General features: G+C 45.3%; 1 protein-coding gene across 4 annotated transcripts in view; it reads left to right on the top strand.

The window, feature by feature from the left end:
* The window catches only part of Ino80 (chromatin-remodeling ATPase INO80), a 278,764-nt gene that overhangs the window by 203,153 nt on the left and 49,586 nt on the right, over nt 1-26,025 (top strand). For all 4 annotated transcript variants that reach the window (XM_076188214.1, XM_076188215.1, XM_076188217.1 and 1 more), the window contains 3 exons: nt 18,560-18,659; nt 19,883-19,983; nt 23,527-23,619. In XM_076188214.1, coding sequence (XP_076044329.1) covers nt 18,560-18,659; nt 19,883-19,983; nt 23,527-23,619 — 294 coding nt within the window. The remainder of the gene's footprint in view (nt 1-18,559; nt 18,660-19,882; nt 19,984-23,526; nt 23,620-26,025) is intronic.

Raw genomic sequence — 26,025 nt, 5'->3', positions numbered from 1 at the left:
CCCCAGCCGGCGCCAGTTCTGCATGCCTCCCTCGTAGTAGTGGATTAGACACACGAGATTATAGACTTCCCGAATCCCCCTCAATCCCTCTTCTTTTGCCTTTGACAAAGCAGATTAAAGAGTTTAGCTTCCCCCCTCCGCCCCCTTGCCTCTCTCCAAAGGATACCCGAGTGGATAAAGGAGGGGCAAAGGTGGAGATGGAGGGAGGAGGGATGCGTGGAAGTATGGAGGAGAGGGTGGAGGGAAGGGAGAGCGTTAGAGAAGAATTAGAGGCGTAAGGAGTTGCTTCTAAAGTTTTTAGGTGATTTGAGATTTGGTGAGAGGATGGAAGCACATCAAAAATGAAAAAAATAAATAATAATGATAATGATAATAATAATGATATTAATAATAATTAGATGAAATAGGAAATGAATAAATTTAAAAAAAAAATGTAAAAATGGAAAAGAAGGCACCGATGGAAAATTGCTTAGGAATGCTAACCCTTGAACGCCTAAGAAAGAACGCCATTTATCTGAACAAAATCATCTACCCTTACAAAAAAAAAAAAAAAAAAAAAAAAAAAAATCGACCGAAGGGGCCGGGGAATGGAAACCACATTTGGATTTTTTTTTTTTTTTTTTTTTTTCTGCCGGAGCCAAATCAATAAGCCACGTCAACCCTTATCCAGGCGCTAAAGGATAAACGAACGATGCCTTCACGCTGGATAAGGCGGGTCTGGGAGGAGTCAGTTGGTCTGGGAGGCGATGAAGACATTTGCGGGATTACAGGAGTGAGAAAGTGGGGAAAGGCAAAAGCTGTCCCGCCGTGAAGACATTAGGAGGAGGAGGAGGATGAGGGGGAAGGGGAAGGATTACACTTCCAAAGGGTAAGGCAGGATCCCCCTTCGGAGGAAAAGGGGATTCCTCTGCCTTGATTACCTTCTTGCTTGCCTAGACACGTCCTTCCTAACGTCCTTCGCCCCCCCCTTCCTTCGTCTCTTCTTCCTCTCTTTCCCTCTTTTTTTCTCTTTTTCTTTCTTTTTTCCCTCTTTTTTCTTTCTCTTCCTCTCTTTTTTCTCTCTCTTCCTCTTTTCCCCCTCTTTTTTTCTCTATTCCTCTCTTTTCTCTCTTTTTCTCTTTCTATTCCTCTTTCCCCCTCTTTTTTTTTTACTCTTTCTCTTCCTCTCTTCCCCTTTTTTTTCTTTCTCTTCCTCTCTTTTCCCCATTTTTTCTCTTTCTCTTCCTCTCTTTTCCCCCTCCTTTTTCTTTTTCTCTTCCTCTCTTTTCTCCCTCTTTATTTTCTCTTTCTCTTCCTCTCTTCCCCCCCTTTTTTCTTTCTCTTCCTCTCTTTTCCCCCTCTTTTTTCTCTTTCTCTTCCTCTCTTTTCCCCTCATTTTTCTTTCTTTTCCTATCTTTTCTCCCTCTTTTTTCTCTTTCTCTTCCTCTCTTCCCCCTTTTTTTTCTCTTTCTCTTCCTCTCTTTTCTCCCTCTTTTTTCTCCTTCTCTTCCTCTCTTTTCCCCCTCTTTTTCTCTTTCTCTTCCTCTCTTTTCCCCCTCTCTTTACTTCTCTGCCATGGTCTCTCAACCCGCCTTCCACTCGCCTCTTTGTCTCTCTCGCTCTCTCACAATCCCTTTCTCTCCCTCACTTTCTCAATCTCCCTCGCTTTCTCCCTCACTCCCTTTCTCTACCTCTCTCTCTCCCCTCCTCTTTCTCTCTCCCTTCTTCTCTCTCTTTTTCTCTCCCCCTCTCTCTCTCCCTCCCTCACACTCTCTCCCTCCCTCACACTCTCTCCCTCCCTCACACTCTCTCCCTCCCCCTTCCTCTCAACTCCTTTCTCTCTTCCTCACCTTCCCTCCCCTCTCTCTTTCTCTCTTTCTCTCTTTCTCTCTTTCTGACTCTCTTTTCGGTGCTTACAATTCCGATTCAGTGTTAGTCCTTTCATTCTGACGCCAGCAATCCCCCCGTGCGCCAACTCCGTCCCTGGCGCCAGCCGCTCCTTTTTCGGCGTCAGCAGCTCCTCCTGGGCGTGAAGTCCTTCGTCGTCGCGTCAGCGTCAGTCAGTCTGCCCAGTCTGACGTCAGCGTCCCCTCCTCCTCCTCCCCCCCCTTTTTTTTCATCAAGGAATGGTCATAGATAGAGGGGTAGGGTGGGAGGGGGAGAGGGAGATAGGGACCCGTTATATTACCAAAGTTTTATCTGATAAGAAAATCGAACTGGGGTCATTTGGAACTCGAGTGGAGTCTTCTCCATTGGCTGAACTCCCCCCTCCACTCCCCACGTCCCTTGTTCAACTCCATCTGCCCCTCCCCCCCCCGCACCTAATCAGTCCTCCATTTTCTTCTCTGTCGTCCTCCTATCCCTTTCCTCTTTCTCTTCATCCTCTTCCTTTTCCACCTCATTTTCCTCCTCTTCCACCTCGTCCTTTACTTCCTCTTCCTCCTGCTCCTCCTGACCCCACTCCACCCTCGTCCCTCTCCTCATGCCTCCTCCTCTTCCATCTCTTCCGTCTTGCGTTTTACTTCCTCCTCCTCCTCCTTGTCCTCCTCCTCCTCCTCCTCCTCCTTGTCTTCCTCCTCCCCTCCTCATGCCTCTTCCTCCTCCCCTCCTCATGCCTCCTCCTCATCCTCATCCACCTCGTCTTTTACTTCCTCCTTCTCCTCCGCCTCCTCTCCCTTCCCCTCCGCATCCCCCTCCCCCTCTGTTAAACCCTCGTTTCCCCCTTTTCTTCCGTTCCCCTCGCTCCACGTTTTGACCGCTTCATGACCCCCCCGGGGGGGGGCATTGTGGCTCCCCCCTTCTGGGATCCACACGGGGATGAGATTCGCAAATCCAACCTGGGCCTCAAAAATCACGCCCAATCCGCCCTCTGGATCTAGCACATCCCCGTCGCCGCCGCCTCCTTCGCCCTCTACGAGGCACCCGGCGCGCCCTTGTTGCCCGGGTTACGGACGCCTTAACCTCCCCCCCCCCCAGGAGGCGTCGAGTCTCTCGCCTTAGGTGTTGGGCAAGTGGTAAAGGATGCTCGACCCTGTGTGATGGTGTCCTAAGGGCGACCTCTGGGCCATGCGCGATGGGAATATGTATGGGTTTTGCCTATTCATAGCACGACATTAGACGCAGCATTAGTGGCTATGGTTTTAATCGTCTCACCCCAATCCCCCCCCCCATTCCTCCCCCACCCCCACCCATCTCACCCCAGCTGTGGCTACCGTGTGATGTCAGGTCAGGTCGGGTTGTTGAAGACGATTGATCAGAGTTTTCCTTCGTCTTCTTCGTCTTCTTCTGCATCTTTTTCTTCTCCTTTTTCTTCCTCTGTTTCATCTGTATCTTCTTTCTTCTGCTTCTTTTCCTTCCTCTGCATCTTTTTCTTGTTCTTCTTCTGCATCTTCTTTTTCTTCTTCAGTTTCTTCTTCCTCCTCTTCATCCTCTTCTGCATCTTTTCCTTCTGGTGCTGCTGCTTCATCTTCATCATCTTCTTTTTCTGTTTCTTCCTCCTCTTCATCCTCTTCTTCTGCACCTTTTTCTTCTACTGTTGCTGCTTCATCTTCCTCTTCTTGTTCTTCTTTTTCGGAAAATCCTAGATTCTGACTAACCTGGTTTTTGGTTTTCGGTTGTAAGTCCTTTGGTCATTTTCGGGAACTCGGGGAAATTCGGCGTATGACCTTGAGACCTCCAGATATCGCCTGGACTCTTCGTGAAGAGATTCTGTGAATCGGGAAGATAACCGACAGACTCCGACAGATTCTGACGGAAAGTGCTGACACGAAATAAACGAATAAATAACACAAGATAAAAAAAAAAAAAAATCATCCAATAGATTCGAAGACCAAGAGGAAGTAAACGACTCAACCGAAGAGGTGAAATTAGTCCATAAACTGGGGGTGGGGTCCCGCCAGACTGAATAAAATCACCTGACGGCAGGTGTATGTGTGCGTCCGTGTGTGTGTGTGTGTGTGTGTGTATTTCTTTGTATGAAATGAAACCACTTGATGACAGGATGACATTAATTTTCAAGTAGGTTTTTATATACCATAATTACATAATAGGTATCCATTTTCTTTTGTTGTTGTTGCTGTACTCTGGATGGAAAGTGAGAGTGGTATTTGATATATTTATCATGTATAGTATCATTGTGGAGTTTTGTCTTCAGAGTCCGCGGCGATTGTACTTGACCTAAATATAAAAGCCTTTTCGGCATTGAGATCAGGATGAGATCCATCTCAGTGCAATTAACTTCCAAATATAAACAAAAGAATTAGGATTTTTTTTTTTTTTTTTTTTTTTTTTTTTTTTTCTTTCTTTCTTTCTCGGAACTCTCAACAAAAGAATCACAGTACCGTTTTGGGGCTCCGTGGTGAAAACCGTAATTTTAATTTCCCCTATCATCGGGATCACGACGAAAGAAGTGGCATAGTGTCTTGTACATCATAAAATCGCAGGACGGGGACAACACGTTACAGTTAGTTAGTTTTTTTTTTCAATAATAAGAATAATTTATCATTATACCTTTTTTAATTTTCTCCAGAAAAAAACACCAATTCCTATGAAAAGATAACAGTTTAATAACAAATCTTACTGTTCAATGACTATATCCTATCTAATCCCGTATTAAGGGTCCACTGAATTTACGAGTCGATGTAATTGGTCCACAAGCTTGAAAGGTTGAAAAATATGGCTATATATATGTGTGTGTGTGTGTGTATGTATATATATATATATATATATTTTTTTGTGGGGGGGTGATTGCTGTAGGTCTCTCTCTCTCTCTCTCTCTCTCTCTCTCTCTCTCTCTCTCTCTCTCAGCTACGATGGCGCCCACCCGTCTCTGAATAAAATCGTCCGACGGTTGCCATAATCAAATATACAGGATTACTCGAGTTATTCCTCAGCTCTTTGTAGTAATGTTCCCCAAAGTTGAATCAAATCGTTTGGCCTTATCACACTGGGCTATTTTTCCTCCGACTGTTGGAGGAGATCCAGCAGCTTTCGGGAAGGAATCTGATATGCTGAAGGAAACTTATTTTCCTTCAGCAAATCGGATGACATTCTTTACGGCCGAAAATGTTCTGGAGGTAGGCATTACCCCCGATGAATCGGAGGTTGGGGGAAAAATGGGTCACGTGAAGAATCGTCACCCCAAACATCGACAGGGTGACAATCCTTCATGTGGGCTATCCTAGGGTGACAATACTTCGTTTGGGCCATCCTGGAGTTTACCATTCTTCGGTTGTATAAGTTGATGACAATAAGCATAACCTTCATTCAACCTAATCTAACGTAACCCAACGTAACTTAACCTAATCTAACCTATCCTAACCTAACCTAACCTAATGTTTATTCCACTGTTGATATTCGGCGTATGGGGTGACAGTTCTTCAGGGGGGATCTCATGGGGTGACGATTCTTCAAGTTGGCCTTCTGGGGTGACAATTCTTCATGTGACCCAAAAATAGCCCAATGTGGTGACCCCTTTACTCTGGTCACATCACCTCTTAGCCGAATAAAGATAGACAGAACAAAATATTTAAAGTGCTTCATCAAAGCATAAGGTTAAGACAAATTCCCCCAAATTCCTCTTCTGTTGGAGAGGTCCAAGATGGCCGTCGTCGTCGCGGGCCAATCAGGACGCGTTCTGGGTCGAAGTAATGACGTTCTCAGATTGGCCATCACAGATCTCGTCTTTTCCGTCCTTAAGGGTAGAGGTATCGCCTTGATATGTTAATATGTTTGTTTTCGTGTTTATATATCTCTCTGGCTCTCTCTCTCTCTCTCTCTCTCTCTCTCTCTCTCTCTCTCTCTCTCTCTCTATCAAAGTTCATTCCCATTGCAACCCAGAATGTCTGGGTTTCATTTGAAACTAAAAAAAAAAAAAAAAACCTAAGACTCGTTCCCGCGTCTCAGACCCACACAGATGGCGTAAACGTAAACACATCATGACGTCATACGAAGAAGCGCCACGGCATGTGTCTTGCACGGGGGCGGGGGTGGCAGCAGCCCCACAAGGCTATGCAGCTGTGGCCACAGCGGCGGTGGCCTAACTCGCCGCCCCTACGCCCCACCCCCCATCTCACGCCCACACCACTCGTACGGCCTCGCAAATCTCCATCATTGTCCTTGTCTCCCCCCCCCCCCAACCCCTTCCTTCTGCTCTTCTTTAACCTGACACGCTCAGCCATGTAGTTGTTTTCTTCTTCCTGGTTTTCAGTGCAATGGATTTGGTCCTGGTGACATGACAGGTCCCTGTTATAGGTATGATATATATATATATATATACATATATATATATATATATATATACACATATATATACATAAAATAATTCCGACTATCGTCCCTGCATTCGAACTGAGACTCGTGAAATCACAGAGCCATCGCTCTACCAATTGAGCTAGCGGGCTTATAAAATTCTCCAACCTGGGAGTTAATCTAGAGCGATGGCCGGCTCTGTGATTTCACAAGTCTCGGTTCGAATCCGGGGACGACAGTCGGAATTATTTGATCGACATCACCGTCACTGGTGATTCTATTCAGATATATATATATATATATATATATATATATATATATATATATATATGTGTGTGTGTGTGTGTGTGTGTGTGTGTGTGTGCGCGCGCAAAATAACCACAGGAGAAGGGAAACTTGTAGACAGTAAGTATTTTCCTATATTACATCTTCAGACTAAATGTATCTCTGTCATTTAGTCTGAAGATGTAATATACGAAAGTACTTACTGTCTACAAGTTTCCCTTCTCTTTTGGTTATTTTGTATTTTTGTATCACGGTGATGTGATTGCTTGCATATATATATATATATATATATATATATATATATATATATATGTGTGTGTGTGTGTGTGTGTGTGTGTGTGTGTGTGTTTATGTGGCCAACTCGCTTGATCCTGGATCCCACGCCGGACTTCTCCCCCCCTTCCCCCTGTCCTGGGTCATGACCCCGGCTGACTGGACCCCACATTATCCACGTCTCCCCTCCCCCTTCCCCCTTCCCCCTTCACGCCACGATTGGGTTTCGCCTGTTTGGCTTGGGCGTACGGATTCCTAACCGCGGTGGCGGTGACCGCGACCGCCGTGTGAACAGTTAACCCTTTATAATTGAGTACATTATTTATTCATTTGTTTATATTTATTTAATTTTAGTCACTTATTTGTTTGTTTATTTGTTCATTATATCTATTTGTTCATTTATGTATTTTTATTTATTCATTTATATTTAATTTTTTATTTGTTTATTTGTTCATCTATTTATTTATTTATTTATGTATTATTATTTATTTATTTTTTCGTTATTTCTTTTGCTCTGAGTGATGCAAGACTTTTCCTCAGCTAAGCGTAAGTTAGGGGAAGACTAAAAAGGGGGTCCCGATTGGCCAGAGACCCCAGTTTACTCCCCCCCGCCCCCGCTTCTCCCTCCTAAATAAAATCATTTAGCTTTAGCCAAAACAAAATCTACCAAGTGCGTCACAGGAGCGAAGAGGTTGTAATAAAATCGTCTCCCGCTGATGGGGTGATTAAGTCCAATTTGACCTCTTCCATCGTCCTTTACCCCCCTCCCCCTCCCCCTCCCCCTTGACCCTCGTCACGTTCCTCGGTTAAATCCTGTTTCAGCACGGACATTCCTACTCAGCCTCCTCTTTCCCTCCTCCTCCTCCTCCCCCTCCTCCTCCTCTTCTTCTTCTTCCTCTTCTTCCTCTTCCTCCTCCTCCTTCTCTTCTTCCTCTCCACATCCTTCTCCCTTTCTGTCCCCCTCTTACTCCTCTTCATTTTCCTCCTCTTCTTCCTACCTATCCTCGCTCTCTCCCTTCTACTCCTTCTACTCCTCCTCCTCCCTTTCCTCGTTCTCCTCCCTTTGTGTCCCCCTCCTACTCCTTCTCTTACTCCTCTTCTTCCTCTTCTTCCTCTCCACGTCCTCCTCCTTTCCTGTCTCCCTCTTACTCCTCTTCCTCCTCCTCCTCCCCTTCTTCCCTTTCCTTGTTCTCCCCTTCTACTCCTCCTCATCACTTTCCTCGTCCTCCTCCCTTTCTGTCCCCCTCCTCCTACTCCTTGTATTCCTCCTCCTCCTTCTACTCTTCTTCCTCCCTCCTCCTACTTCTGCTGCTTCTTCTCCCCTTCTCCATTTCTTCCTCCTCCCCCTCCTCCCCCTCCCCTCCTCCCCTTTCTATCCCCATCTTTCTCCGTCTACCTGTCTATCCCCCTGCCCCCTCCTCCTCCTACCTTTCTATACCCCTTTTCCCCCTCCTCCTCCTACCTTTCTATACCCCTTTTCCCCCTCCTCCTCCTTTTCCTCCTCTTCCGTCTCCTCCCCCTCCCTCTACTCCTCTTCCTCCTTTCTCATACTTTTACTGTTCCTCCTCCTCCTCCTCCTCCTCCTCTTCCTCCTACTCCTCTTCCTCCTCTACCACCTTCTCTTCTTTCTCTTCCTCCTCCTCCTCCTCTTCCCTGTCCGTTTGCTCTTCTTACTCATCTTTCTTCCTTCTCCTCCTCCTTCCTCTCCTCAACCTCCTCCTTCGTCTATCTCCTCTCTCGTTCTCTTCCTTCCTGCTCTCCTTAGCCATCCTTCTTCTCTCAGTTTTCCTCTTCTTTTTGATCCTCCTTCGTCTTCTTCGTCTTCTCCTTCGTCTTCGGCAGTATCATCCTTATCTTCCCAATTGCCTGCCAACTCTCCACCACCCAGCCACCCACCCCTATCGCCAATCTTCGCTGTACTCCTCTCTCTCTTTCTCTTTCTCTCTCTCTCTCTCTCTCTCTCTCTCTCTCTCTCTCTCTCTCTCTCTCTCTCTCTCTCTCTCTCTCTCTCTCTCTCTCTCTCAATTTCCGAAATCTTCGAACTCGAGACCGAAGAGAAATTATCTTATTTTTATACGAACTCGATCTCGTAGGCGATAGGTTCCTTTGCATATTTAGTCAATTTTCTCTCTTTCTCTCTCTCTCTTCTCTCTCTCTCTCTCTCTCCCTCTCCCTCTCTCTTTCTCTCACTCTCAATTTCCGAAATCTTCGAACCCAAGAGACCGAAGAGAAATGATCGTATTTTTATACGAACTCGATCTCGTAGGCGATAGGTTCCTTTGCATATTTAGTCCTCTTTCTCTCTCTCTCTCGCTCTCCCTCTCTCCCTCTCTTTCTCTCTCTCTCTCCCTCACAATTTTCGAAATCTTCGAATCCAAGAGACCGAAGAGAAATTATCGTAGTGTTATACGAACTCGATCTCGTAGGCGATGGGTTCCTTTGCATATTTAATCCTCTCTCTCTCTCCTCTCTCTCTCTCTCTCTCTCTCTCTCTCTCTCTCTCTCTCTCTCTCTCTCTCTCTCTCTCTCTCTCTCTCTCAGGAGACCTCAGATCGAGTTGATACCATTTAATTCTTCGGCCTTGGCGGAGTCTTTCTTTTGGCGCGTTTCAATGGTAATAACTGGCGAGAAGGCCTCCACGTGTCAGAGTGACGTTACTTTTTTGGCCTTGAGATTCTTGTCAAGGATTCTTAGTGTTAATTACTTGCTCTCGTATAGGTGACCTTGTGGGACCGCACTAAGTGGAGATGACATTACTATTTTGGCCTTGGATGATTTTTTTTTTTTTTTTATGAAGAACCTTGATAGTGACCATTACGGACCTTCCGCGTAAATATTCTTGGAAACTGTAGAGGAAATTTTGGTTAAAAGAAAGTAAGAGAAGAAGGAAGAGGGGGTGGGAGGAAAATGGCTGTGTAGCTTGGAGCTTAGACGTGTATCTGATAAGATTTTAGGCTTAAAATTGTATTTTGAGATTGCCTCCGCGGTGTGTTTGTTCCTATTCTTTACAACAAATTTTCGAGTTTTTGTAGATATTAGAGATATGTTTTTCCAAAGTTTACCGACTATCTTTATCTTGGTGATTCTGATAGTGTGTGCGTGTGTGTGATTTTCTTCATGCGTATGTGTGTGTATTTGTGTGTATATAGACGTATTATTTTGTCACTCCCTCCCCCCTTTTTTTCTTTAATATCAAATTCCCTAAATATTTTTCATTTTATTTTCCTTTGTCCTTGTGACCTCCGTACCCCCTCCTCCTCTTCTTCCTCCCTCCTCCTCCCCACCTTCTCTTCCTCCTCCTCCTCCCCACCACTTTCGCTTATACGGCGTCAACTACATCAACGCCGAGCTGAGGGAGGTATGCAAACGGGTAACAATAAGTAACGGGTAGTAATTAGTAACAGTAATGAGACTTCTGAGACAACACTGGGCCCCAACAAGTAGGTCGGGGCCTTGAGGGAACGCGGCAACAGGGAGAAGGCGACTTCCAGAGCCTCTTCTCCGGTGACTTCAATGCTGGTGTGGGTTACCGGGCACTTCAGCAGTGGCGTATCTCATTGTTCATCGTTCTCTTTGTGAACAAGAACAAATGAACAGCTGTAGTTAACCCGATTGAGGAAGTAGGCTCAGGGAGGTTAAAGTTAACCTTAGTTAAACCTCGTCTCCGTTAACCCGATTTTGGAAGAGTTGATCGTTTTTATTCTGGTTAAAGCTAGTTTATTTTATTCATTTGCGTGGTGGCGAAGGATGTGAAGTATAGGAGACAGGACTCTGTTTTGGTGATTATGCTTTTGTTAAATAAGGAGAGAATATCAAGTATAGACAAAGAGTTAGTCGTCTCTCTATCTCTGTCTCTCTCTCTCTCTCTCTCTCTCTCACACACACACACACACACAGGAAAGAACATTACAATAGTTACAAGTAGAGCAGCGTTTCCCAACCTTTTCCGACCCTAAAGGCATTCCCTAAGCAGTCCTGTACCCCCTAACTAGTATTATAAGAAGGATAAAGGAAAGTATATGTATGCATCGCTTCCGACCACCCCCCAGGTTGGGAATCGATGGTGTAGAGCATGAAGACCTCCCTGAAGACTTTGATGTGGGCGGCCGTGGGCGTGATATCAGAGGGCGGGTGTAAGGAAAGGAGTGACGCCTGTTTTTTTTTTGTTTTTGTTTTTTTTAGGGGGGGGGGAGTAGCCGGGTGGCACAAAGGAGATCTCCCACATTGTAAGTGTGACGAGGCTTTGTTGGCTGTGTTTACAGCCTCCTGCGACCTTAGGTTCCTGGTGGTCCTGGGACGTTCCGGTCGTTCGTTGGAAGGGAAGGGGTACCCGGGTCCCGGTGGGCAAAGTAAAATAATGATAAAAGTATTAGTAAAAATATATATATAATTAAGAATCCCATTCTTGTTATTCGTAATGTACTCTAGGTTTGTCTTCTTGATCCACCTATTACATTGTGGAGGTCATGCATGAAAGTCTAGAAAAGAAGATGAGAAAAAACTATTGAAGCTGCACACACACACACACACATACACACACACACACACATATATATATATATATATATATATATATATATATATATATATATATATATATATGTGTGTGTGTGTGTGTGTACAACACTGAATGGGTCCCAACAAACAGATTTAAATTTATCAACCACAATTCACTTCAATTCTAAGCCATCAACGTCAAGTAACTCGAGGTTGATGGTTTAGAATTAAAGTGAATTGTGGTTTATATATATATATATATATATATGTATATGTATGTATATATATATATATATATATATATATATATATATATATATATAAAGTGTCATCTTGAAAGGATAGGGTATGGATGACGTGCTGGTGATGGGAGGGCGAGTGAGATAATGAATCGGTCCGGGCCCGGACATGCAATGTGGGCCCAGGTCGTTGGTCACGGACATTGGCAGATGACGTGAATATCCGACAATATTCCTCTCTGATTTCTCCCACTTTCACGTGAGTTTTGTAACTAAGGAAGTTGTTTTTGGAGGTATGTGTGTGTGTGTGTGTGTGTGTGTGTGTGTGTGTGTGTGCGTGTTTTTGTATGTGTCTACGTATGTATGGTATGTGCATGTGTGTATGTATGTATACATATTTCAGGAATCGAACTTTGGACCTCAATATCTCTAATCCTTGACGAAGCGACTTCATTAATTTACTCCATTTTATATTATTTTATATATATATATATATATATATATATATTTTATTATTCATTTATTTATTTTATTTATTTATTCATTTATTTATTTACTCTTTTGTATTATCTTGAAGAGATATTCCGCATTCTCAGGATTTTTATCATACATTTCTTTTTTTTTTACAGAACATTCAATTTCCATGGTATTATTTCTACAGGATATGTCTTTGGGGACTAACAAAAGCCATACATACATCCATTGCCACCACGGCGTGAGGTACTTGCTGTGAATAAAAGAATACGGGGGATTGCCCACTTCCTGCCCTACATCCTGTATTGCAACGGAGAGAAAGTATGGACGGGGGGTGGGGGTGGGGTATGTATTTAATAATCAATTTATTCTCTTGGAAACTTGAGGGTCCTAAGTGTGTATTGGATTGGAGACACAAAAGAAAGGAAGTCTTTGAAGAAGCTCTTCTATTTCGGCAAAGATTGTTGCAATTGAAAGAGGGACGCGATATGGCCCAGTGACTTAGGTGATGGGTTAGTTCTTCTCCGTGTTGTGCTGCAATGCTCTAAGATGGAATTGGTCCTTTTGTGAAAACAAGAGGCGAAAGTCAAGAGAGAGTTAGAGAGAAAGAGAGAGGGACAGATATGTGTGTCCTCCTTATTCATGATTTTACTTTTCTCTTCCTCCTCTTCCTTCTCCTCCTCCCTTTCCTCCTCCTCCTTCTTCCCCTCCTCCCCTTCCTGTTCCTCCTACTCCTCTTTTTCCTTCTCTTCCTCCTCTTCCTCTCTTCCTCCTGTCCCCCTCCTCCTCCTCCTTCTCCTCCTCTCTTCCTCTCTTCCTCCCCTTCCTCCTCCTCCTTCCTTTCCTCCCCTGCCTGGTCCTCGTACTCCTCTTCCTCTTTCTCCTCTCCTATTCTCCTTTCCTCCTCCTCCTCCTCCTCTTTTTCCTCCTCTTCTTCATCTTCCTCTCCTCCTCTTCCTCCCCTTCCTCCCTTTCCTCCTTCTTCCATTCCTCCCCTTCCTGCTCCTCCTCTTTCTCCTCTCCTATGCTCCTCTCTTCTTCCTCTTTTTCTTCCTCTACCTCTCCTCCTCTTGCCCCCTCCTCCTCCTCTTCTCTTCCTTCTCCCCCCTCCTCCTCCTCCTCCTCCTCCACTTTCTCCTCCTCTTCTCCAGCTGAGCTCTTGAGCAGGAGACTTCAAATCCTTTCAGATCGCAAATCGGCTTTGTCACGCCAATTTACCCGCGCGGGTTGGTGGGACAAGATTCCACCCCACCCCACCCCCCTCCTTTTTTCTGCGGAAAATTACTTACATGTTTGTTCGGTAGTGGGAAAGCTTTCCTGTGGATTTTTATGGTCTGTTCTGCCCCAAGGCGATTTTATTAGACTTAGAGAGACCTCCCACAGTCAGAAGGTTGGTACTGCTGTCAGCTTACAATGTATTGATTTATTTATTTATTTATTTTATTTTTCTTATTATAGAACCAATTTTGTATAAGTTACTTTATTATATATATATGTGTGTGTGTGTGTGTGTGTGTGTGTGTAATTAAATTTTTGTCGATTATTATCTGAGTATGTGTCACTGTGGTGCATAGGTTTCGTCCTCCTTTCACGTAGACCCGAGTTCGATTCCGACTGCAACCCTCCCTGGCAATCCGTAGCCTACGGACGAAACGGCAACTTGCCCTCAGATGAATGAAATTGTGTGGCGTCCGTCACAAAAGACTTTACAAAGGATGTCATTTTGTTGAGTCTGCTGGGGGACATCAACGGTGGAGTCTGCTGGGGGGACATCAGCGGTAATCTGCTGGGGGACATCGGCGGTGGAGTCTGCTGGGGGACATCAGCGGTAGAGGCTGCTGGGGGACATCGTCGGTGGAGTCTGTTGGGGGACATCAGTGGTAGAGGCTGCTGGGGGACATCGTCGGTGGAGTCTGCTGGGAGACATCAGCGGTGGAGTCTGCTGGGGGACATCAGCGGTGGAGTCTGCTGGTGGACATCATCGGTGGAGTCTACTGGAAGACATCCGCGGTGGAGTCTGCTGGGGGACATCAGCGGTGTTGTCTGCTGGGGAACGTCAGCGGCGGAGTCTACTGGGGGACATCCGCGGTGGATTAAGTTGTTTTTGCTTTTAGGATTCCCTTAATGATACAGGATCTGATCCCCGTCCGCGGACCCTCCGGCGGGAGTGAAAGGATTAAGGAACCTTGTGAGGTTCTTCTATGCCTCTCCTGTCGAGGCGCGACGGTGTATGGCCCCCTGGGGTGGCCAGATCCTCGCAGGGGATCCCAGACCTTCGCAGAAGGCCCCAGATCCTCGCAGAGGGCCCCAGATCCTCGCAGAGGGCCCCAGATCCTCGCAGAGGGCCCCAGATCCTCGCAGGGAGTCCCAGACCTTCGCAGGGGCCCCAGATCCTCGCAGGGGCCCCCAGATTATCGCAGGGGGCCCCAGATCCTCGCAGGGGCCCCCAGATCCTCGCAGGGGGCCCCAGATCCTCGCAGGGGGCCCCAGACCTTCTCAGGGGCCCCAGATCCTCGCAAGGGGCCCCAGATCCTCGCAAGGGGCCCCAGATCCTCGCAGGGGGGCCCAGATCCTCGCAGGGGGCCACAGACCTTCTCAGGGGTCCCAGATCCTCGCAAGGGGCCCCAGATCCTCGCAAGGGGCCCCAGATCCTCGCACGGGGCCCCAGATCCTCGCACGGGGCCCCAGATCCTCGCAGGGGCCCCAGATCCTCGCAGGGGGCCACAGATCCTCGCAGGGGGCTACAGACCTCAGGGGTCCCAGATCCTCGCAAGGGGCCCCAGATCCTCGCAGAGGGCCCCAGATCCTCGCAGGGAGTCCCAGACCTTCGCAGGGGGCCCCAGATCCTCGCAGGAGGTCCCAAATCCTCGCAGGGGCCCCAAATCCTCGCAGGGGCCCCCAGATCCTCGCAGGGGGCCCCAGATCCTCGCAGGGGCCCCAGATCCTCGCAGAGGGCCCCAGGTCCTCGCAGGGGGCCACAGATCCTCGCAGGGGGCCACAGACCTTCTCAGGGGCCCCAGATCCTCGCAGGGGGCCCCAGATCCTCGCAGGGGGCCCCAGATCCTCGCAGGGGGCCACAGATCCTCGCAGGGGGCCACAGACCTTCTCAGGGGCCCCAGATCCTCGCAAGGGGCCCCAGATCCTCGCAAGGGGCCCCAGATCCTCGCAGGGGGCCCCAGATCCTCGCAGAGGGCCCCAGATCTTCGCAAAGGGCCCCAGATCCTCACACGGGGCCCCAGATCCTCGCAGGGGCCCCAGATCCTCGCAGGGGGCCACAGACCTTCTCAGGGGGCCACAGACCTTCTCAGGGGTCCCAGATCCTCGCAAGGGGCCCCAGATCCTCGCAAGGGGCCCCAGATCCTCGCAGAGGGCCCCAGATCCTCGCAGAGGGCCCCAGATACTCGCAGAGGGCCCCAGATACTCGCAGGGAGTCCCAGACCTTCGCAGGGGCCCCAGATCCTCGCAGGGGGCCCCAGATCCTCGCAGGGGCCCCAGATCCTCGCAGGGGGCCCCAGATCCTCGCAGGGGGCCCCAGATCCTCGCAGGGGGCCCCAGATCCTCACACGGGGCCCCAGATCCTCGCAGGGGCCCCAGATCCTCGCAGGGGGCCACAGATCCTCGCAGAGGGCCACAGATCCTCGCAGGGGGCCACAGATCCTCGCAGGGGGCCACAGACCTTCTCAGGGGTCCCAGATCCTCGCAGAGGGCCCCAGATCCTCGCTGAGGGCCCCAGATCCTCGCAGGGGGCCACAGACCTTCTCAGGGGCCCCAGATCCTCGCAAGGGGCCCCAGATCCTCGCAGACGGCCCCAGATCCTCGCAGAGGGCCCCAGATCCTCGCAGAGGGCACCCAGATCCTCGCAGGGGGGCACAGATCTTCTCAGGGTCCCTAGACCTTCGCAAGGACCCCAGAACTTCGAAGGGGTCACAGATCCTCTCAGGGGCCTCAGGTCCTGACAGGGACCCTAGGACCTTCTCAGCGGCCCCAGACCTTAGGAGCCTCAGGCATTGGGAAGGGCCGAGTCCACAACAGTTTCGAGGGAGTAAGATGAGTTTTCAGAGTGTGACTGACTAGCCTAGAAGCCAAGAGATGGTAAGCGTAGCAAAAGGAAGCCAGATATAACGTGAAGACGTGCAGAAGTTTGTAGGAGTAACGTGGTGCAAATTCGGAGATGTAGAAGAGGTCAGGAGGTCATCGTCCAGCAGCTGACTTTTGAATGTAATGATGAGGACGAGAGAGAATGGTCGTTGAATTTTTTCTGTCCTAAGGCTGATGTATATATATATATATATATATATATATATGTATATATATATATATGTAAATATGTGTGTGTGTGTATATATAATTATATATATACACACACAAGTTTCTCTTTCCCAGTGGTCACTCTTGCATAATTGAACACGAGTTACCAGCGTTTCTTATTAGCATATATTTGTAGATATATATGCATAATGCGAGAAAGTCAACAGCGACAATGGTATTGTAGAGCTTGTGTTAGATATTTTCCTTTTCTTTGGGTTGCTGAGTTGAAATCCAAAAAGCAATTTGAACTATTTATCTTTTATAAATAGAAAATATGGACCAGAGACTAATGCAATTGTGAAAATCGTCAAGCCCTTCATTTACAGGGATCAAGCGAAATAAACAAAGCGATCCTTTAGGCAGACGCTAACAATAAGCTCGTTAAAATGCCATAGCAATGATAAGATGCCGCAAATATGCAACTGTGTGTTTGTTTTCGAAGAACCGAGATGTTTATTTGTTTGTTTATTCAAGTTTGTGTAGTTTATATGTTTCTATTCGTTTATGTGATTTATTTATTTTTATAGACTTATTTTTATGTATTTCGAAGAGCCGAAATTGTTTGTTTATTCATGTTTGTCTAGTTTGTATGTTTCCATTAGTTTATGTAATTTATTTATTTTTATGTATTCATTAGTTATTAGTAGGTAAGCTTTGACCACTACTGTAGTTATCTTTATAACCCTGGAAATATATATAATTTATACTTCACACCTAGACTACCTTAAATATGTGTATTACAGGCTACCAAATAGAATAGCATATCAAGACTACATATCAAGATTACATAGAATATATCTGAGACAAAAAAAAAATCCAGTTTGACAGTAATTTGAATACGTACCTTCGATTGGTAGAAAAAGTCTGTGTGTGTGTGTGTGTGTGTGTGTGTGTGTGTGTGTGTGTGTGTGTGTGTATATATATATATATATATATATATATATATATATATATATATATATATATATATATATATATATAAACATATTTCATTAATTATCACTCCATAAACTAGTTTACAAGACATGTTAACTCACTTATGGAGAGTTTAGGTCTTGCCTCTAAAAGTCGTTGGATTCTTATTATGGGATTCTGATCATAGGAGAATTCAACCCCATTAAAAGGGATCAAACCCCATTAAAAAGAATTAAGAATAGATCCAATCTCTCCCGTATCCGAACTTGGTCATTATCCGAACTTTGCCATTAACCGAATATGAAGGAAATGAGGAGCCTACGCCAGGAGGCGCTGAGTAGCTGCGGCCGAAGCCGTCACCTTTGCCCCATGTACTATGCGCTTTGGGGGATTGCTGGGGCAGGTAGTGCGTGCTGGGAATCGGAGAAGAGTGTGGGATTCGAACCTACAACGAAGCTAGTGTGAGACGAGCACGTTTTCGATTGCGCCACCAGCTCACGTGATTTATGTGTATTGTTTATATACAATTTGTATTCCTTCAGGATTGAAAATCCTGTATTGGAATTGCGGGCAGAGAGGGGTATTTTTTTTATTAAAGGGGGGGAAAGGGGGGTATTTTCTATTGTCGGAATGGGGCAGGGGATTTTATTGGTAGAGTGTGGAAGAGGGGGATATTTTCTGTTGGAGTGTGGAAGAAGGTGGGTATTTTCTATTGAATTGTGGAAGAAAGGGAGATATTTTCTATTGGAGTGTGGAAGAAAGGGGGGATTTTCTATTGGAGTGTGGAAGAAAAAGGGATATTTTCTATTGGAGTGTGGAAGAAAGGGGGATATTTTCTGTTGGAGTGTGGAAGAGGGAGGATATTTTCTATTGGAATGTGGAAGAGGGTGGATATTTTCTACTGGAGTGTGGATGAAAGGAGGATATTTTCTGTTGGAGTGTGGAAGAAAGGGGGATATTTTCTATTGGAGTGTGGAAGAAAGGGGGATATTTTATATTGGAGTGTGAAAGAAAGGGGGGTATTTCCTATTAGAGTGGAAGAAAGGGGGATATTTTCTGTTGGAATGTGGAAGAGGGTGGACATTTTCTATTGGAATGTGGAAGAAAGGGGGATATTTTCTTTTGGGGTGTGGAAGAAAGGGGCTATTTTCTGTTAGAGTGGAAAAGAGGAGATATTTTTATTGGCATAGTATGGAAGAGTTTTTTGAGTGGGGGAGAGGGGTGATATTTTTTTTAGTGTAGCATTGGGGGAGAGGGGGGAATCTTTTATTGGAGTGGGGGAAAGGGGGGACATTTGTATTCATTCTTGACTAACGCACCTTCGCTTCTTTCCTAACCAGATCCAGCGGATGGTCATCAGCGGAGGCAACTTCAAGCCCGACACGTTGAAGCCCAAGGAGGTGGTCTCGCTCCTCCTCGACGACGACATCGAGAAGCAGTGTAAGTGGCCCTCGAAAGGATAGAAGCACTGGTGAAGTGCGTCGGGGGCATAATACAAATAAAGAAATGGCTTGATAGTAGTCTGAGCCAATCCAAATAAACGTTGCTTTCCACATGTTTGTATGTGTATATATATATATATATATATATATATATATATATATATATATATATATATAGATATATATATATAGACGGGGGAGGGGTATTTCCAGTCCTACGATATATATCTGTGTATATATATATATATATATATATATATATATATATATATATATATATATATATATATATATATAAGGGGGAGGGGTATTTCCAGCCCTACGATATATATCTGTGTATATATATATATATATATATATATATATATATATATATATATATATATATATATACCACAGGAGAAGGGAAACTTGTAGACAGTAAGTACTTTCGTATATTACGTCTTCAGATGTAATATAAGAAAGTAATTCCTGTCTACAAGTTTCCCTTCTCCTGTGGTTATTTACATTTTCGTATCACGGTGATGTGATTGCTTGCAATATATATATATATATATATATATATATACACACAGATATATATCGTAGGGCTGGAAATACATATATGTATATATATATATATATGTGTGTGTGTGTGTGTGTTTTTGTGTCAAACAGCTTGATTGAAATGTGTATATCTAGCGAAGCTGCTTATCTATCCCTTTAGCACAGGGATTGAGACAAATCATAATCTCTCAAACATAGTCATCGTAGTAGGTTTACCTTTGTAACATGAAAAACTGTTCCTAAGCAGATTAGTGTCTTCTAACTGTAGCCCGTAATCTAAGAATGAAACTAGTTTAGAAGATCAATTCAACTAACCTCTTTATTTCTCTTTCTGACTCTTGTCTCTTTTCTTCTCTGTCTGTCTCTCCTCTCTCGCTTTTTCTGTGTCTCTCTTTTCTTCTTTGTCTCTCTTTTTGTCTCTCTCCTCTCGCTTTCTCTCTGTCTCTATCTCGCCTATCCTGTGTCGGTCTCTATTTCTCTCTCTCTCACTCTGTCTTACCTCTCACTCTTTCTCTCACTGTATTTCCTTTCTGTCTCTTTTCTCTCTCTGTCTGTCTCTGCTTCCTCTCTCTCTCTCTCTCTCTCTCTATCTCTCTCTCCTCTCTCTCTCTCTATCTCTTTCTCTTCTCTCTCTATCTCTCTCTCTCTCTCTCTCTCTCTCTCTCTCTCGTGCAGATCGCGCCAAGCAGGCGGAACGTCGCGCCGTCGAGGAACAGAAGCTCGAGGTTAACCGGGAGAAGATGAGAGAACGACAGAGGAAGCGCTACGCTGAAAAGGTAAGAGGGCGGAGTACAATTTTAACACACGCACACACACACACACACACACATACATACACACACACATACATACACACACATTTTTTATTTGTTTGATTGTATTTATTTATTTATTTATTTTATTTTATTTTGTTATTATTATCTTTTTTATTCCAAAAATATATTTCACTTTCAGTAGACTACGCAATGTTTTATTCATAGCGGTCCGCATTAATCAGACATATTGATCAGATATGGTGAACTTCATTATCTTAGAATATTAGGAGTCGTAAAACTGTACGATAAATAGTAAACACACACGTACAGACACACATACACACACACACACACACACACACACACACACACACGTGCAGATACATATATACATATACACACATACACATACATACACACGCACACGTACACAAAACAAATGATGGTTCGCACATAATTGGGCCACAAATTGCGGAGGATAATGATCTAATTCATAACGAAGAAGTGCCGGAAGGAAGTGTAGAGTTTGGAGAAGGTTGAGGAAGCCTTTAGGGACACCCCTACCGACCAGAGTTGCGTACGATTCTCTTTATTATTGGAGAAGCAAATCCTTCCCGAGAAGAATGCTGATCGATTTTTGTTTATTATTATTATTTTTTATTTTTTTATTTTTCTCTGTCCTTCAATCGCTCCTTTACCGCCTCTGTTGTAACTCCACACTTTCGGTACGGTAGATGGATAGAAACGCTAGATGTCGTTGACAATACAACCCCCCCCTTCCCCAAATAAAAAATATATATATATTTATATATATATGTATTTATGTATATTTATTAAATATTATTATTGTAATTATGATTTAATTTTATCTATTATTATTCAATTCATGTATTTATTTTATTTGTTTTATTCATTTATTTTTATTATTATTATTATTATTTTTTTTTTTTTTTTTTTTTTTTTTTTTTTTCTTTTTTTTTTTTTTTTTTTTTTTTAGATTAAAAATATCCAGAACAGGCATCATTCTCAGGCTGTTTGGGTCCATATGTAGCCACCCAGAAAGACCCCGATTCAGTAATTAGCGTTTATTATTATTATTGCATGGGGATTCGTCCCCCCCCCCCCACGCGAATATTTTCGACTATCGATAATGAAGTTCGTCTCAACCAGTCCAGATTAAGCTGCATGAGGCAACACTTAATCGTCTAAAGATTTTCTTTGCATTGACAAAAATGCGTGACCGGGTATTTTTGGTGATTAACTCTGATTGGCCCACGCGATGACGACTCGGGATAAAGAAAATTGACCCCTGAGGAGTCTGGCCATAAGGGTCATTTTATTTTTATTTTGTTTATTTATTTATATATATTTCATTTTTACCATCTCTATTCTAATATTTTCGATAATCTGTCTGAAGTCGCCAAAGGGCGATTTTATTTTATTTTTATTATATTTTATTTATTTCTTACTTTATTTATTTATATATTTATTCAATATTCTGCCTTAACTCACAATGTAGTTTGGTCCAGCTACGAACAAGATACACCTTGACACCGCCCACAATAGGCCGAGCCACGCCCACATAAACCTAAGCCACGCCCATAAAGGTCCCATTCACAGCCACACAAGGTCCTACCACGCCCACATAAAATGACCACATCCCCCCCAAGGACTGATTTTCTGTCCCACCCACATAACATTGTTTTGCTTCTACTAAGGTAAGATAAGCCACGCCCACATCGAAAGGTTTGCATCTAAGCTCCTCCCCTCACCAGACACGTGATTGGTTGAATTCCGGTAGCTGAGTGACGTCTAGCTTCTGGAATGAGTTGTCATTGGCTAGGTTGATCTGGGACACGCCCACACACGAATGGGTTCTTCCCCACGAGCGCGCGCGCGCACACACACACACACACACACACACACACACACACACACACACAGGGCTGAAATAATTTCAGTATTGCTGCGCAGCGGGTCGTTACTTTAACTCTCGTGCGCGGGGAGTTGGGGTGTGTTTGCGTGGAAGGTCACAGCATTACCCATAGATCGGTCATATACGAGCTCTGAGCTCTTTTCCGGGAGGGAAATGGCTCTCGATCACGAGTCTAACACGTGATCCAAGACCGTGGTGACTCACACACACACAAAAATGGGAGATTCAAGCTTTTACCCCATTATCGCCATAGAAACCTCACTAACACTCCAAACCGTTACTGTCCCCCTTGACAAGGAAAGTGTGAGACGAGTATAAAGTAACGCCACTACCCATAGACCGTTCCATATGAGCTCTCGTCCGGGAGGGTAATAGCTGTTGATCACGAACCCAGGACGTGATCCGAGGCCATGGTGAATCACACGCACCAGACGCTTGCGAAGGCTGGCACATGCCCAATGACGTGACACATTTGGCAAGTGTTGCGTGTCACCTTGCCCAGTACAATCGGGGACGAATTTTCTATATATATATATATGTATATATATATATATATATATATGTGTGTGTGTGTGTGTGTGTGTGTACTTCACCAGAGTCTTGGATCACGTGTTGGACTCGTGATCGACAGCTATTACTCTCCTTGATGAGAGCTCGAGGTCATATATGGACCGATCTATGGCTAATGCAAGTATGTATATGTGTGTGCGTGTGCGCGCATGTGTGTGTGTGTACGTGTGTTCTTGCGTTTGTCTATGGACGTGGTAACAACGACTTGTAAGGCCGAGGAAGGCGTTGAAGGACTTGTAAGGCCGAGGAAGGGGTTGAAGGACTTGTAAGGACAAGGACGCCTCCCATAGACAATATGTGCGGACAAGGACACAGTTGTGGACAATACGCCCGGCGAAGGACAGCGGTGTCCCTCAGGAGGATGCCAGGACTCCGAAGACACCTGTCGTTCCCTCTCCCCGCCTCCTCTCCCTCTCTCTCCATCCGTCTCACTCTCTCTCTCTCACCTTCCGTCTCTCTCTCCCTCTTACCTTCCATAAATCTCTCCCTCTTACCTTCCATATCTCTCTCCCTCCGTGTCTCTCTCCTTCCGTCTCTCCGTCCCTCTCTCTCTACTTTCGTCTCTCTCCCACTCCCTCCGTCTCTCTCTCTCTCATTCCCTCTCTCCCTCTCTTTTTCTTACCCTGTCCCTCCCTCTCTCCCTCCATCTCTCTCTACCTTCTTCCCCTCCTGCTGCCCTTCCTTTTCCCTTCTTTCCTATCCCCCTCTCTTCCCTTCCTAGTTCCTTCCCTCTTCTCTTTCTCTCTATCTCTCTCTCGTTCCCTCTGCATTTCTTTCCCTTCTACCTCTGCCCTCTCCCCCTTTCCTTTCCCTATCTCCCTATCTCCTGTCGCCCTTGCTTTCAACATTTCTCGCTTCTCTCTTTTCTCTCTCTTTCACCCCCTCCTCTCTTTCTCTCTCTCTCTCTCTCTCTCTCTCTCTCTCTCTCTCTCTCTCTCTCTCTCTCTCGCTCTCTTTTATGCTCTTTCTCGTCAACCTTGCAACGATAATAACATGCACCCTTGTGCATACCTCGTCTTAACAACCACTAAGGACCCCTCATTCCGTTTTCTTTCCAGAAACTGGAACGAGAACTGGAGGACAAGCGAAGACGCCTGGAAGAGGGCCAGGATCCCAGCGGTTCCATGCCAGCCTCGCCCTCCCACAGTGAGGTAAGTGGCACTCAGAAGGAGGTCGTCCTTCGATCACACTCGATTGGTACCCCTGGGCGTTGTTGTTGGTAGGCCTGGTTGTGTGAGGATAATTGTAAGTACAGTTTATTATGGTTTAATAGAAGTTTGTGTATTTTTTTTTATCGTAAGTCAGGAAAAATGTTTTCCAGTTTTGGTAAAATTTTCACTCCGTTTTATGTCGCCCTATCCCATATGTTGGTTTTGTCTTAGATATCGTAAATGTAGGCACATACATACATGCATTCACGCACACAAGTACTTACACACACACAAACACAAAGACACACACAAACACTGAAACACACACACACGCAAGCACACATAAACACAAACACACACACACACACACACACAAACATAAACACACAAATATAAACACTTACACATACAAACCCTTACACACACACACTTACAAACACACACAAGCACACACAAACACTTACAAACGCACACACACACACAAACACACACACACATACACACACACACATACACGCTAATACCAAGACATCAACATACCACAGTGCCCCCTCCCCTCCCCCCCACCTCGTCATATAGCCATCACGCTTGCCTTCCAGCCTTCCTGCCTGCGAAAGAGGAGAGGCAGCGAGGCTTTGTGACGAAGCCACATCATGCACTCGTTAGGGTCCCGGGCTTTACGTCGCCCCTGACCTTCATCCAAAAGTGATCGCTCCCTCCTTCCTCTCCTCCCCCCCCCTTCCCTCCTTCCCTTCTTCCCTCCTTCCCTCCTTCCCTCTCTACTTAGGCCCCTCCCCTCTTCCTCCTTTACCTGTCAACATCTCCTCTTCCTTCCCTCCCTCCCTCCTTCCCCTCACCTCCCTCCTTCCCCTCCCTCCCTCCCTCCCTCCTTCCCCTCCCTCCCTCCTTCCCCTCCTTCCCCTCCTTCTCCTCCTTCCTTCTTTCCTCCTTCCCTCCTTCCCTTCCTACTTAAGTCTCTTCCTTCTACTTCCTCTCCCTGTCAACCCAACCCCTTCCTTCCCTCCTCCTCCCTTCCTCCTTCCCTCTTTCCTCCTTCCATCCTTCCCTCCTTTCTCCCTTCCTTCCTTCCCTCCCAACTTAAGTCTCTCCCATCTTCCTTTCCCTGTCAACCTCTCCCCTTCCTCCCCTCCTTCCCCCATCCCTCCTTCCCTCCTTCCCTCCTTTCCTCCTTTCCTTCCTTCTTAAATCTTCCCCTCTTCTTCCTTTCCCTTCCACCTCATCGCCCTCTTCCTCTTTCCTTCTCCTTCTGTCCACTCTCTTTCTCTGTTTTTTGTTTTTCCTGTTCTCTCTCTCCCCATACCTCCTCTCCTTCTTGTCCCGTATCTCCTCTTCCTTCTCTCCTCCTCCTCCTCCTCCTCCTTCACCTCCACCACCACCCTACCCCTCCTCTTCCATTCAGTGAAATGAAACCTTCAGTGCTACTTGCTTCTGCTATTTCGTTTTTGAGTAGCAATGACTTCGGTTACAATGTTCTAGACTGGCGTACGAACATCTCAATAAAGTGTCTAACCTTTGTATTCTAGGTCTAACTTCTTTTAGTTCGTTATTCAGCTTCTCACTATGACGCAATAGTCATTTGACATAAAACAAAAGATCGCAACCTAAATCGTTTCCATTCACACCAAGTAGCAAAAGCAAGAAGCATGCTAGTGAGAAATGCCTAGTGTGCCATCATGAGATTTGACGTCCAAGTATATCCAATCCACCCAGCCATCTCTTTCCCGTGGGATAAGCTTCGAAATTTCGAAAAATAGGATATTCAGAGTTCAAAAACGAATTGTCTTTTTTTTTTTTTTTTTTTTTTTTTTTTTTCCTCCAAGCTCTCTTCATCTATTCTTGATCATCTTTGATAATCATCTTCGTCGTGTCTTAAGTACAGTGCATGAAAAAATCCTCGTCATGCATTCTAGAATCACGTCGAATGTTGTGAATTTGAACATCTAGAAGACTCCGGTGTCGGTATAGTATGTGGCCTACGAATTTTTTTCTCTGGTATAATATGTGGCCTACCTATTCAACGCACCGGGGAACGCACCCAGCTCTGCAGGTTAGGTTAGGTCAGGTTATTAGGTTATGTTAGGTTACGGTTAGGTTAGGTAACGTAAGGTTAGGTTAGGTTTAAATGAAAACATTTTTAAAGTATTGTTGTTTTAATTTTTTCCTGAGGTAGGCCACATTCAAATAGGGTAGGCCACATACTAAACCAGTTTCAGAAAGGTAGTCCACATACTAAACCGGCACCAAGACTCCTTCGCTTACGGTATTCTAGATTTCCCTCAGTACAATTCAACAAACGTCTTTAGCATTCGTATTCTAGGTTTAAATTCCCTTAGTTCGTCATTCAGTATGACGCAATAGTAATTTGACATTTGAAAAACAAAAGAT

The sequence above is a fragment of the Oratosquilla oratoria genome, chromosome 7, assembly GCF_046742065.1.
Source record: "Oratosquilla oratoria isolate Oo_2021 chromosome 7, ASM4674206v1, whole genome shotgun sequence".
NCBI lineage: Eukaryota > Metazoa > Arthropoda > Malacostraca > Stomatopoda > Squillidae > Oratosquilla > Oratosquilla oratoria.
Note: the sequence above shows the minus strand (reverse complement) of the source record. Positions and strands in the feature narration are given on the sequence as shown.